Consider the following 13,986-nt stretch of genomic DNA (forward strand, 5'->3'; position numbering starts at 1 on the left):
ATCAAGAAAAAGAGGTCAGGAATCTCAAGTGGGGACACAGGAATTGGAGGGAGAGAGTGGGGTAAAAATGATATACAGTATTCACACGTTGAATTCTCAGAAATAACTAAAATCATATGAAAACAAAGAACACAAGGTGAAAAAGAAAAGTGTGATAGCATAGAAAGTCTTGCAGTGGTTGCTATGTGTGTGGCAAGATTTAAAACCACTACACTGAGCTCGGGGCCTCCTAGACACACACACACACACACACACACACACACACTCCAACTGGCTCCCAGACTCAAGGGTTCCCTAGACTCCTTCAAATCTACCTGTGAATAATACCAACAAATGATCTGTGTAAAGCACTTGCTTTATATCAGATACCTTTCGGAATATTTCCGCACCCATTTTAATCCTTACGTCTCCATGAATCCACATCATGATGCTTGTATTCAAAGTGAGGAAGCTGAGGCACGAAAGTAATTTATAGAGGACGGAGGGGGGGGAAGAAGGAAAAGATGGGGGAGGGGGGAGAAAAAAGGACAGGGACAGGGAGAGGGGAGAGGAAAAAGGAGAAGGGGAGGGGAGAGGAGCAGATGAAAGGAAGAGGAACCCTAAAGCACTATGACAACCTTGACCCTGGGCAATGTAGCTTCAGGGTCCACATGCTTTGAATCCACAACCACCAGCCATTGACCAGAATGAAAAAAAAGACCTTTGTATAACTTGTCATAGCTTTGTCAACCTGACCCGTGGGCATGTCTGTTGAACATGTTCTTGATCACTAATTGATGCAGAAGACGCCAACCCACTGTGGGCAGTGCCATGCCTAAGGCAAGTGGGCCTAGGCTCTATAAGAAAGCTGGAGGAAAGCAAGTCCATTCCTGCTTCCAGGTTGTTGCCCAGGGCCTCCTCATGATAGACTATAATCTGTAAATTGAAGTAAACCCCTTCTTCCCCAAGTTGTGGCTGTGGCATGTAGCACAGCAACAGAAAGCAAACTGTAACTTCAATCCTCTTCTGACAGACAACTCACTCTTCTACCACCGAAGCACAAAGCCATCTATGTCCATAGCCCCACCGCCATAACCACAGGCCCCCAAACTATTACCCTCCAGCCTGGGCTTGTCCTAGCAAGGCCTGCCATGGCAAAATATAACCTGCCTCCACTGACCGTTCTAAGATAGTTGGTAAATCAAGCCAGAAACAAAACCAAAGCTGTCAGAGAATAAGAACACTTTACACTCAGATGTCTCTTGGCACAGTTGCCTGGGCCTCAAACCGAGCTTCCCAGGCTATGACTGTGCTCTAGGCTGGGAGGGAAACAAAAGTTCATGACATCCGCAGCACATAAAAGCACAGGCACTGAACAAACGACAGAGCTGCACACCTAAGAAGCTATTTGCTTTGTCATGGGCTCTTTATTGGGTCCTAAATATTGTCACTGACATTTCAGAATCAAAAACCCACCAAAGGAACTCTCCAATAGTCAGAGGCTCAGCCCACAAGGGGAAAATCAATTACTGGATTGCTGTTATCCCTAGGAGGACCTGCCATCACGACCAAGAAGACAAAAGCACAACGAGATCAGCTCTACAGCATGAGAACTCACAGACAGACAGTGTCTGCCCTCACTGCTAGGGTACTTCCTGGTCTACGGCATAGCTCTCCTTACTGCTAAGAGGAGAGTATCTATGAACTAGGCCAGGGAGAGGCAAGGGATTTCCTTAAGGTCACTCCCAGCTGGGAGCAGCACAAATGGAATACAGAAGATAGCTGTCAATGCTACTACCTCTCAAGGTGGCCTAAGCCTCTTTCAGGGGCCAGCAACAGGCAGGGAAAAGATCAGGCTTCTTGGCCTGTGGCCCTGCCGGGAAGGCAGGTTTTCTTAACTATGAATGCTAGAATCACCCTGAAGAAAGCTACTGCTGAGACTATGGCATAACTCTGTTATGTCATTAGGAACAATGAGAGCTTAAGGTTATGGGACATACAGTATTAAATATACTTAATATACTTCTGGTTAAGGTGAGCATCAAGACTAATAATGCAACACTCCCTATATAGGTGCATAACAATCAAAGTAGCCAAGTTCTCAGAATTAAATCTCATCTAGGTCACTTAGCTTTATTAAAGTTCTCTTATTTTAGTTTCTCTGTCTATGAAACTGGACTAATAACAGTCTTCCAGGGACCACTTGAAAGTTAATACATACATACTTAGAACAGTATCCAACATGTAATATCCTCAAACAACTAAGAGTAAACATTCATTTTTTTAAAAGGAAGTCTGGGGGCTGGAGGTAAAGCTCAGTGGTAGAATGCTTGCCTAGCATGCACAAGGCCCTGGGTTGGATTATCTGGCACAACCAAAACAAAAGAATAGGAAGAAGAGTTTGGACAAGTCAAGCCTAACTCCACACTGCCTCCCTTCAGCATCACTGAAAGCTTCGGCCTGCATCAAAGAAGAAACCCACAATGCCCTGGCTCTCCCTCACAACACTGGGCAGGCACAAGAAGAGAACACTTGGCCTCCCTCCTAAGAGGTGGGTTCTAACTAGTATCCTCCTTACACCCATGTATGATTTAGACCCAGGATCTTGAAAGGAAGAAAGCAAATCTAGAATAGGACCTTCATTTTGCAAAAGTCAGCTATAAAGACTCTGTCCAACACTCCCAGGACAGACATGATGAATGTGTAAAGAGACATGATAGCACACAAGAAGAAAAACTGACCCAGTGATCCTTGTCTTTGCTCCCCTTGTCAAGGGACATTAAGGTGATTAGGGCTCTGCAGGACAACTTAAGACAGAACTGGGGGCTGATGCCAAGCTCCGGCCTAGAAAGTCATGGGTGCTGGATCATATTACTCCCTCTACTGGAGCCTCTCCCACTGTAAGTCCCATTCAGACTGTATGAGGGCTCCCCTGCTTCACATGTACACGCGGATGGCCTCTGCCATCTGCCCAGGGATACCGAACACACAAAATAGACTTAAGAAGTCATACTTGCTATTTTCTTCAATATTGAGCATTAAAGAGAGGGTTGTATTCTCTGCATTTGATTAGCTCTATCGTTGGGCAGGAAGCAAGAACTCACATGTCCTTTCTGAACTGCTCCCAGCCAGTTGGCAGGATATATGAACAGACTGGCAAGGGAAAAATGGTTAGGGACATCGGACACCTACGCTATCTAGGCAAGAGATGCTGGCTCTAGAACAAGAGGCAAAAGAAAGGCAGGCATGTGTGAACCTCATCTGCAAAACTGGACCCAAGAATCAGAATGGGGTCACTGTATGCAGAGGTATACAAACATGTTTACCAAGATGTAAACCATAAGAACCCACAAACCCATCAGCCCAACAAGACAACCAAGCCCACAAGAGTTCCTAGCAGCCTAGTCTACAACCAGGCAGCGCATATATATGTAGAACAGCTGGCTGTTCCTCTCCTGGAGCCCACGGAAAGAAACACTGTTGCATTTTGTGTTGGCTTAGGCTTGGTCACTGAGGCTCTGGCAGACATTTCCACATGGGACAAAAGCACAAAGCCAAGCATTGACATGTTGCAGGATGGGAGCCAGGCTAGGACACCGCTGAGGGTGCACCCACCTGTTCTGACACCCAGCCATGATGTCACCCACAGAAGACTTGCTTTGGGCATTCCTTCATGGGAACCTTCCTTTGCTAAAAGCATTAAGAGCTCTCCTTACCACTGCCCTAGGACAGAGTAGTCTCTAACACAGTACACACATTAAAGCGTCTACTTTCACCTGAAAGTTCACAGACAAGACATCCCTGGCATTTGTAAAACTTTCCCACAGATCCCTAAATGTACAGTGAGGCTGTACTGGTATTCCTGTGCCTGATGGATAAACCGACCTTGCTTTGTTTGGGAAGTGGGGAGCAGTAAGGATTTTTTGTTTTGTTTTGGCACAGTTCAGAAGTATCTGAAATTAGCAGAAAAGGGACCTAAGGTTCCCCACCACACAAACTCCAAGAGAGTACCAAAAGTAGTTAATTACATCACACAAAGCACTAAGTGCCAGGCACCGCTGACAAGACTCTGTCTCCTGCACATGGTGCTCGGTTTACTCCCAGTACCTCCTTTGGGGCGGGCTGGACTTCTGTGATACAGCGTTTCACTAAGTGGCAATAAGCAACCAGCCATCGCTGTCCAGGGCTGAAACGCTAGCATTAAGCCACAGCTGGGCGGACACTTGGGGCACCAGGTACCTCCACAAGCTGCTTCCCAGACTTCCACTCTACCCGGCAGAAGGGTACGCCGGAGACGCAGCTCCTGGGCAGTGGGTCCCAGAGCACACGGCGCTCGGTGGACGTGGGTCCAAAGGTGACATCCTCGAGGCTCCGAACCCTGGTACACTCCAACTTGTCCCGGGGCAGGGGACGCCCAGAGGCCCGCGGCCAGGCCTCGCCTGTGTCCGGCCGAGGCGCAGTGGCGCCCAGCAGCCGCGGGTGGACCGACGTCCGCAGCCCCACCCCCGACCGCGCCCCCACCCTCAGCGCCGCGCACCTGGCCGCAGCGGCTCGGTGACAGTGAGAACCAGCAGGAAGAGCAGCAGGAAGACACCGCTGTCTGCCTTGGGCACCATTTATCCTCCGTTCATCGTCCCCGGGGCAGCCGCGTGACCCCGCGGGGAGGCCAGATCTGGCCGAGAGGAGAGGGTGAAGGCCGGACTCCGGCCTGGGGCAGAGGGGCCGCAGGCGAGGGATCCAGCTGGGCCGCGGCAAGAGAATGCCACCGACTCGCGCGCACTCTAGGCCACAGGAGCGGGATGAGATTCCGGCTCGCGCAAGATGGCGGCTGTCCTGCTCCGGCCCGCGCCACCCCGCCTCCAGCCCGCACTAACCAATGAACACCAAGCTGGGCGGGGAGGGGTGGGGGGGAGAGGCAAAATGGGCGCTCCAGACGCGGGGCGGGGCGTGAGCAGGAGAGGCCAGACCTAGGGACTGAGGAACAGTGGGCGGGGCGGGGGCGGGGCAAATAGGACAGGAGGCGTGCCATTGGCTGATCCGAGAGGTGGGACTGGGGGGAGGGGGACGCGGCCTTCGCGGCGAAGTACCCAAAGAGGTCCCTAGTGCTGGTAGGGACACAGGGACTGGCAGTGCAGGCGCCAGGGTCTGGGGTGGGTAGGAGTGGGGATACCGGGATTAGAGAATTGAGGAGATATAGCTAACTGGACCTGAATGATCTTTACTCCTGGAGGCCCAGGTCTGTCCCAGTGCCAACATATTCCCTAAAGTGGTCTTGTAAACGTCGAACCGTTGTGAAGAAAGTGAAGAGCTCTAGTGAAAATAAAGGACCAGCAGACTCTGTGGATGGGAAAATGACACAAAGAATATCAACAGAGGAGGAAATGGCTTAAGGGATGTCAGAATAAGAGAGAAGCCCAGAGTCTCTGGACCAGATCTAGGGAAGGAGCTGTCTATACAATGGAGAAAAAAAGCCCAGACAGAGACAGGGCTAAAGCCTGGGAACAAGGCTTCACATGCTAAGCTCGCACCTGCCTTCATGAACAGCATGAACGTGGAAGGAGAGACAGCAAATGAACCAATCTGTTCAGGGAAAGGAAGTGAAAAGGGAGAAAGGCCAGTCACCTCCAGCATAATTGACTCATTCTTATTGCCCTTTCAACAAAGTCCCAGCTAGGCTTCCAACCTATGGTAGATACGTGGAGCCATGTGAGTGAAAGATGCTAACTCCTTATAGGTGGATAAAGCCAAAGTCAAACCATCAGATATTCCAACTTTCTCAGGTCTTGGCCCAAGATGTTGGACATAGGTCTTGTCATAACAGAAGGGGAGCCCCTTGCTGGCAGAAGCAAAGGTACCTGTCCAGTGCTGGCCTTGGCACTTGGATAGTTTTATGACACATTCCCGGCACTCAGTACAAGATCCAGGGCTAGCCTTCTGCCCTCATAACCACCCCGACTGCAAATCTAAGCTCAGCCAGAGCTGAGTTGGGCAGGTCCTTTGGGGGGGAACTCAGCCAAGTGCAGACTTCCTGCCAATTGTCATTTAATGGTGCAGAGCCACCATTAAGCATCCAGGAAAGGTTTGGAAGAGAAAAAGAGCAGGACAGGAAGTGAGAAGTCCAGCTGAACAGCACAGTGAAAGCACAGTGTTAACTCCCTAACCCACCACCACCACCACCACCACCACCACCAGAACCTGATGGATCTTCACAGCTGTATGCCCAGGTCTGTCTCAGGGCCCAACAGACATTCAAAAGTGGTCTTTTACAAGATGAATCCCCCTTACCTCAGGCTGGAGCCAAGCATGAAGCCATTTTGTTCACTTTTAGTCTACTCCAGTACACTGGCAGACCTTCTAAGTTCTAAGTCCAAGCACCCCAGCAGTAGCCTCATTTCCCCCTGGGCATTACTCCTTTGTGACTTCACCCACTGAAGTCACCTTCTCAGTGACTTTAGATTCAATTTCTAGGATTAGAAACACGGGCAGACATTTGGGTCTCATAAGCCTCTCTTACCTCAGGCTGGAGCCAAGCATGAACCCATTTTGATCACTTTTAGTCTACTCCAGTACACTGGCAGACCTTCTAAGTTCTAAGTTCAAGTGGCCCAGGCAATAGCTGCATTTCCCCCTGGGCATTACTCCTTTGTGACTTCACCCACTGAAGTCACCCAGAAGACAGTGCTGAATGTTCCATGCTAGAGTCTTGGGCCTCTTAGGAGGCAGGGACAGCAGGCCTGGCCAGCTCAGAGGACTCTCTGTCCACAGTGTAAATGAGGACACTGCTGGCCCATGTCTGGCAGGGATGTAGAGGGCAGCCTCAGAGGCACTGGGCACTCCCGGCACCATGGATGACGCTGCCGTCCTCAAGCGACGAGGCTATCCCGGCACCATGGATGACGCTGCCGTCCTCAAGCGACGAGGCTACATCATGGGGATAAACTTAGGAGAGGGCTCGTATGCCAAAGTCAAATCCGCTTACTCTGAGCGCCTAAAGTTCAACGTGGCGGTCAAGATCATCGATCGCAAGAAAGCCCCCACGGACTTCCTGGAGAAATTTCTTCCCCGGGAGATTGAGATTCTGGCCAAGCTAAACCACCGCTCTATTGTCAAGACCTATGAGATCTTTGAGACATCAGATGGCAAGGTCTACATTGTCATGGAGCTTGGGGTCCAGGGTGACCTCCTTGAATTCATCAAAACCAGAGGAGCCCTGCAAGAGGACGATGCTCGAAAGAAGTTCCACCAGCTCTCCTCGGCCATCAAGTACTGCCACGATCTGGATGTCGTCCACCGAGACCTCAAATGCGAGAACATTCTGCTCGACAAGGACTTCAACATCAAACTGTCTGACTTCGGCTTCTCCAAGCGCTGCTTGCGGGATGATAGTGGTAGACTGACATTAAGCAAGACCTTCTGTGGGTCAGCAGCTTATGCAGCCCCCGAGGTGCTACAGGGCATCCCCTACCAGCCCAAGGTGTATGACATCTGGAGCCTGGGTGTGATCCTCTACATCATGGTCTGTGGCTCCATGCCCTATGATGACTCAAACATCAAAAAGATGCTGCGTATCCAGAAGGAGCACCGCGTCAACTTTCCACGCTCTAAACACCTGACTGGTGAGTGTAAGGACCTCATCTACCGAATGTTACAGCCAGATGTCAATCAGCGGCTGCACATTGATGAGATCCTCAGCCACTGCTGGATGCAGCCCAAGGCACGAGGTCTGTCCTCTGGAGCCATCAACAAGGAGGGGGAAAGCTCTCGGGCCACTGAGCCCTCATGGACCCCTGAACCTGGTGCTGATAAGAAGTCTGCCACCAAGTTGGAGCCTAGGGAAGAGGCACGACCCGAGGCCCAATCTGAGACAAAACCCCAGGAAGATTCTGTGCAGGTGGCCAGGCAGTCGGAGAACGTGGGCCTCAGCAGCGAACTGAACAGGGACACAGAGGAAGGGCACCCCCAACAGCCTTCAGAGACACATACTTAATGGGCCTCTTGCAGCCCAGGGGGCCAGCAGGGAATGAGGCAGAGCTCATGGCTTGAAGCCTGAGCCTAGAAGTCAAGGGAGGAGAGAGAAGGAAGACACTCCCGGATGCGCTATTTTCGTCACTTTCTTCTCCCCCCTTTGAACTTGGTAACTCACATGGCTGAAGAAGCAATAAATGACTATAGTGGAGCACACCCTCTGTCAGGTGACTGTCTTTGCCCCATCACTGGAGTCCCGTGCTCCTCTCGTCTTCCTATCAGACTGCAAATCCTCACTCTTAGGGAAATCCATCCCTGCACCCCAAATCCGGACTATCCTTAGGCTACGGAGAGGAAGCTGTACCAGTGAGGCTGGTTGGAGGGATTTGGAGGGGCAGAGGCCATGGGAGATAGCTAAGTGAAGAAGATAACTTCTAGAGGAAGGCTGAGAACTGCAAAGAAAGGTGGAGAGAAAGCACGGGGAGGCTAGTCCAAGAAGGATAAACCTAGCAGCCTGTAGAGGAAGGGCTGGAAGGCAGAGCCCTATCTTGCACTAGGAGAGCTGGCTTTCTGCATCAGGGACTCAGGGTCTAGGTAGGTGTTTTATCACTACCCCAGGGCTTCAGGCTGCACAAAGCTGCCTGCAAGGGGTTGGGGAGAGTATAGAAGGCACACTGACCAGCCCTATAGTACCTCTTGGGACTTGCTTAGCAGCTGGTTTTTCAGCTCTGCCCAGCATAAGACATGTTCCTCCCTGTCCAGCTAGTACCCAGTTCTCAACTGTGCCCTAAATTGCTACATGCCACTGCTTCCCAGCCTAGGAATAAAGGGCTCCGCTAGCTAACCCAAGCATGTCCACAGCCCTGTATAGCTTTTGACTGTATCCCATTCCCCTCCAGTTCCAGAGGAGATGCTCCAGCAAAGCTGGAAGCTGACCTCTGCAAAGCAAAACTGGCAGCATGTCTGAACCCTATGGGCAAGGAAGGCAGCTACTGGTTTTCCAAATGGGCATGGCCTGTACCTGGCACCACAGGCTTCTATGTGCTGCCTGCCTTGTTTACATCTTGTCCCAGGCAGTCCTCACCTTGCCATTGTGGCCCCTTCACCTCACTCTGGGCAACCTCATGGAAGTCTAAGGGTTTAACACACAAAAACAAAAACATTTAGACTCATCTCAACCCTGGACCCAACTATGTCTCAACCTTGGGAATACACCAATGGCAACTACCCTAGAAAAGTGGTGTCAGTGAGTTCCTGGATGTGACCTTCTTGCACCCATGCCACATCCAGCCCACCTTTGGCCCACTGTGCACTGTTCTACCCATTGCCTCCCAGTGTTCATAGGCTACATCCTCCCATGCTCAGAATTTCAGTGCTAGCTTGCGATCTGCCCACCAATGCCCTCTCATCCCTGTACCCAAACACGTGTGCTGTAAGCATACTTGCCAATTCACCTCTGAAGACTGTGCCCATCTCCCCAGGCTCAGCCAAGGGGCTTTGTCCTCCTCAAAGCCTTCTGGGACCAAGCAACACTCTGTAGCCTGCTTCTGTGAATTTTGCCTGTGAGAACCAAGTATTCAGGGTTCAGGCATAGTACAGACCCTCAGCAACACTCGAGTGAGTGAGACTGGACAACTGTCATGAAGGAACTTGGATGGGGCAGAAGGCTCCAGAACATGGGGCTAGCTGGTGGGGTGTGCTGAGAAGTGTGTAGGCACCTGCCTTTTCATCTCTGAAGTCTTGCCAAAGTTTGGGAGACAGAAGACACCAAGATGGCCTGAGGCTGCTTGGAATTCAAGGAGCAGACAGTTGAGATAGGACATGACACAAGAGCACCTGCTGTGTGCATCACTCAGCGGTAAGAGGACCAGGATTTCAAGGTGACCTCTATGGTATACTCTTGTTCCCCATATCTTTTCCCTCTTGTCCACACTGCACTACATCACTTCCTGTTTGATGCCTTCTGCCCCACCTCCCCATCTAGAAACAGGCCTTCTTGCTTTCCCTCTTAACACAGCACCTTCACATTCTGGCAACTCGATGAAAGGATAAGATTCCTGTGGGATGTGAAAATGAGCACAGGACTTCTAAAGGAGCCAGGGGTGTCCACAGGATGCCACCTTGCAAAACAAACATCCATGCACAGAAAACAAGACAGTCCAACTGCAAATAGTGAGCACTGCCATAGCACTTCTTGTAGGCCCGGCTCACTAGCTCACAAACTCCAAGCTTGCTCTTTCATACACATGTTAAGGGCTATCAATCCCTGGGCTATCCAGCACCAAACCTAAACAGTCCCCTCCTCACTAACCAGGCCCAGGTTGGCTTTTCCTAATCCTTTCCCCTCCCCTTGACCCTCAGATGCTTGCTCTGGCTGGAGGCCTTAGGCCTCCACAGGTATCCCAAAGCCAATTGGCTTCTTCTCTTAACAGCAACCATCTTAAAAGGGATGGTTTTATATGATTCTATCTTAGGTTCTATAAGGGATGCCCATCATTTGCAGAAAACAGCTCATGACCTTCTTCCCTGACTTATGCCTGAAGCATGCGCAGCACTTGTCTGCGTGGGTACCTCACCTTGTACATCTGGTTGAAGCCTCCCCATCATCCACACCACACTCTCCCAAGCATGTACCTGCCAACCTCGGCGCATCCCTGTGTACTGTCTCCCCTCCCACCCCACACACCTGTTCACCAGGGATGTGGCTCATCTGCCCACTCTGTAGCCCAAAGATCCCAAACATGGAACCGCTTTCATCCAGTAGACTGGAACCACCACTGGACTGACTGGACCTGGGCAGCTTCCACTGACTGATACACACTCATAGGAAGTTTTCTTCAAACAAACCTCAAAGAAGTGGCAGGGAACTGGCTCTGGTGACGTGAGGACCAACACAGGACCAGTTCCCATGGCCCGACAGGGAAACAGGGATGAGACAAGACCTGTATCGCTTCTCTTTGGGCCTCACTGGTGACAATGAAGCCACAGCAAGAAAAAGGGCCAGGGAAGGTTACCACAGGCTTGAATGGCAGCTTCATTCCAGTGGGTGGGGAGGGGGTGCTTCTTCTAGGCCTTCCTGGCTTCCATCCAGGGGCCCCATTCCCCAAGCCCAGTCCCCACTCCCCGCAGCTCAGCTTTATGACTTCACGGGCTGTCACTTGGTGACAGTGCTGAGCGTTCCACCCCAGGCCCAGCCCAGCCAGACGCCTCCCCCAGCGGGAATGAGGACAATGCCTGCTGGCCCGTGTGGGGAGGGGATGTAGAGGGCGGCGGCATCCGCCGCTCCTGGCACCATGGACGATGCCGCGGTCCTAAGGAAGAAGGGTTACATCGTGGGAATCAATCTGGGCAAGGGCTCCTATGCAAAAGTCAAATCTGCCTACTCAGAGCGCCTCAAGTTCAATGTGGCAGTCAAGATCATTGATCGCAAGAAAACACCCACGGACTTTGTGGAGAGATTCCTTCCCCGGGAGATGGACATCCTGGCGACCGTCAACCACCGTTCCATCATTAAGACCTATGAGATCTTTGAGACCTCTGATGGACGCATCTACATTGTCATGGAGCTGGGTGTCCATGGCGACCTCCTCGAGCTCATCAAGTGCCGAGGAGCCCTGCATGAGGACGTGGCACGCAAGATGTTCCGCCAGCTCTCTTCAGCTGTCAAGTACTGCCACGATCTGGATGTCGTCCACCGAGACCTCAAGTGTGAGAACCTTCTGCTCGACAAGGACTTCAACATCAAGCTGTCTGACTTCGGCTTCTCCAAGCGCTGCCTGCGGGACGGGAGCGGGCGCATCGTCCTCAGCAAAACCTTCTGTGGGTCAGCAGCTTATGCGGCCCCCGAGGTGCTGCAGGGCATCCCCTACCAGCCCAAGGTGTATGACATCTGGAGCCTGGGTGTGATCCTCTACATCATGGTCTGTGGCTCCATGCCCTACGATGACTCTGACATCAAAAAGATGCTGCGCATCCAGAAGGAGCACCGCGTGGACTTCCCACGCTCCAAGAATCTAACTGGTGAGTGCAAGGACCTCATCTACCGCATCCTACAGCCAGATGTCAACCGGCGGCTGCACATTGATGAGATCCTCAGCCACTCGTGGCTACAGCCCCCCAAGCCCAAAGCCATGTCTTCTGCCTCCTTCAAGAGGGAATGGGAAGGCAAGTATCGAGCTGATTGCAAGCTGGATACTCGACCAGGCTCAAGACCTGAACACCGGCCTGACCACAAACTGGGGACCAAACCCCAGCACCGGCTGCTGGTGGCACCTGAGAATGAAGACAGGATGGAGGAGAGGCTGGCTGAGACTTCCAGAGCTAAAGAACATCACATCTCTGGAGCTGAGGTGGGGAAAGCAAGTACCTAGTGGTGGAGAGGGCCCTTGCGGGGTCATGGTGTGCAGTCTGCACCCATATAAGCTAAGTAGGCAGGTAGGAGCTGAAGAAGGCACAGGTGCAAGGAACAAGTAAAATCCGTCAATTAAACCACTATTTTGATTACGTTCTATTAGCTTTCTTCCACTTCGTAGCAAAGCCATTAATTACTGACCACCAAATAAACCACAAAGTATATACAAGCATTGAGAGTGCCCAGTGGGGAGTCTTTTTCTCTAGGACTCATCCAGCGCGGGGATCTCCAGCATAGGGGTTCAGGAACCTGTACTCAGGCACAGGCAGACTCAGTGAGGCCTGTGGCAGAGGGGGCCTCTATTGCACCCTTTTGCTAGGCTCATACTTGTGGGCCTCTTTCTTCCATCCCCAAGGTCTTCAGCACTGGACAGCTCCAAGATTCTCTTTTATCTTATGCAATACAAGCCACCCTGCCCCTATCTTGTTCTTACACAGTGGTCATTGTCCATTCACTTCAAAGAGGCAATCAGAGACCTTTGCTGTGCAAGTCTCGCCCTCATCATCCCCAGGAATGGGGCAGCCCGCCTGGCATCTTGTTGCTATTTTATCCATTCTGTAGACCTGCAATGCCCAACCCTCGGCAGCCCTCAAAGCGCCTAGATGCCATTTCCTGGTTACCATCTCTCCAAATGCTTGAGGTGGTCAGCACCCAGACCGCACCCATCCTCCCCATCTCCTGTCTCTGCTTCCCACTCACTGGAGGAATCCTTTGGATTGAAGCTCAAGCTTCCCTAGCCCAGGATCCTGGGGCAGCCTCACTGTGGGGAACTTGTGGTTAGTAGAGGCCTGGTCTGGTTTGTCTGTTACCTTGACAGAAAACACTAGATAAACACTTGATAGAAAAATAGCTTAAGAGGAAATGGTTTATTCAGCTCACACTTTTGGGTCATCATCCATCACTGAGGGAAGCCAGAGCAGAAACAAGTAGGAGCTGAAGCAGAAACCATGAAAGAGTGCCGCTTCCTGGCTGGCTTTCTCTCTCTGGCTTCCTCCCTGGCTTTCTTACACAACTCAGGACCACTTGCCCAAGGATGCCACTGTTGGGCCCTGCCCTCCTACGTCAATTAGCAATCAAGAAAATGTCTGCAGATATGCCATCAGGCCAATATGACAAGAGGTAATTCTTCAATTGAGGTTCCTTCTTCCCAGGTAATTCTAGCTTCTGTCAAACTGACAAACACAAGACCCAAGGAGGAAAGTACCCAACACCAGTGGTCTCCAGAGAACGTGAGTGCTGAGGCCCGAGAGGCCCAATGCCAGCAGACTAGAAAAGGTGGCTCTCATGGAATTAAAGCAAGACCTGGGTGTCAGAAGAGTCTGGTGGATTTAGGCTGCCTCAACAGCCAGGGCTGCTCAGAGGGCAGGCCCTAGGATGCCACTTGTAGCCTGAAAACTGTAGGCTGGCGGATTAGATCCCAGTTTTTGACTCTGTTAGGCCAAGCAGGGACCCTTCATCTCTCTCTAGGCACAGGCTCACAGGTGTGGCTGGCCTCTAGTCACCTGAGGACTAGTTACTCTCAGTTGCTGGTGCACATAGCGTTTGCAAGTTCGCAGGGAGCCCACATTCTTTCTTCTCAAAGTACACCTCAGGCTGAGGTAAAGCTGGTGTCTCAGCAGAGTCCAGTAGGC

The 13,986-nt window shown here is 51.5% G+C and overlaps 3 protein-coding genes across 4 annotated transcripts in view; 2 read left to right on the forward strand and 1 right to left on the reverse strand.

Moving 5' to 3' along the window:
- Positions 1-4,876, reverse strand: part of Dgcr2 (DiGeorge syndrome critical region gene 2) — a 58,574-nt gene extending 53,698 nt beyond the window's left edge. The window contains exon 1 of one of the 2 annotated variants that reach the window (XM_028770474.1): positions 4,517-4,876. In XM_028770474.1, the coding sequence (XP_028626307.1) occupies positions 4,517-4,595 (79 nt within the window). In that variant the 5' untranslated portion in view covers positions 4,596-4,876. The remainder of the gene's footprint in view (positions 1-4,516) is intronic. The other variant, XM_028770473.1, reaches the window with a different exon arrangement.
- Positions 4,877-6,673: 1,797 nt separating this feature from the next.
- Positions 6,674-8,175, forward strand: Tssk1b (testis specific serine kinase 1B). Its single transcript, XM_028770549.1, has 2 exons — positions 6,674-6,854; positions 6,900-8,175. Exons 1-2 carry the CDS (start codon positions 6,824-6,826, stop codon positions 7,964-7,966), a joined length of 1,098 nt encoding a protein of 365 aa, XP_028626382.1. The 5' UTR covers positions 6,674-6,823; the 3' UTR covers positions 7,967-8,175.
- A 2,972-nt stretch (positions 8,176-11,147) lies between these two features.
- Positions 11,148-12,527, forward strand: Tssk2 (testis specific serine kinase 2). The gene has a single exon (XM_028770547.1). It carries the CDS (start codon positions 11,238-11,240, stop codon positions 12,312-12,314), a length of 1,077 nt encoding a protein of 358 aa, XP_028626380.1. The 5' UTR covers positions 11,148-11,237; the 3' UTR covers positions 12,315-12,527.
- The last annotated feature ends 1,459 nt before the right edge of the window (positions 12,528-13,986 follow it).

Source organism: Grammomys surdaster, unplaced genomic scaffold (assembly GCF_004785775.1).
Source record: "Grammomys surdaster isolate TR1022 unplaced genomic scaffold, NIH_TR_1.0 202, whole genome shotgun sequence".
NCBI classification, from domain to species: Eukaryota; Metazoa; Chordata; class Mammalia; order Rodentia; family Muridae; genus Grammomys; species Grammomys surdaster.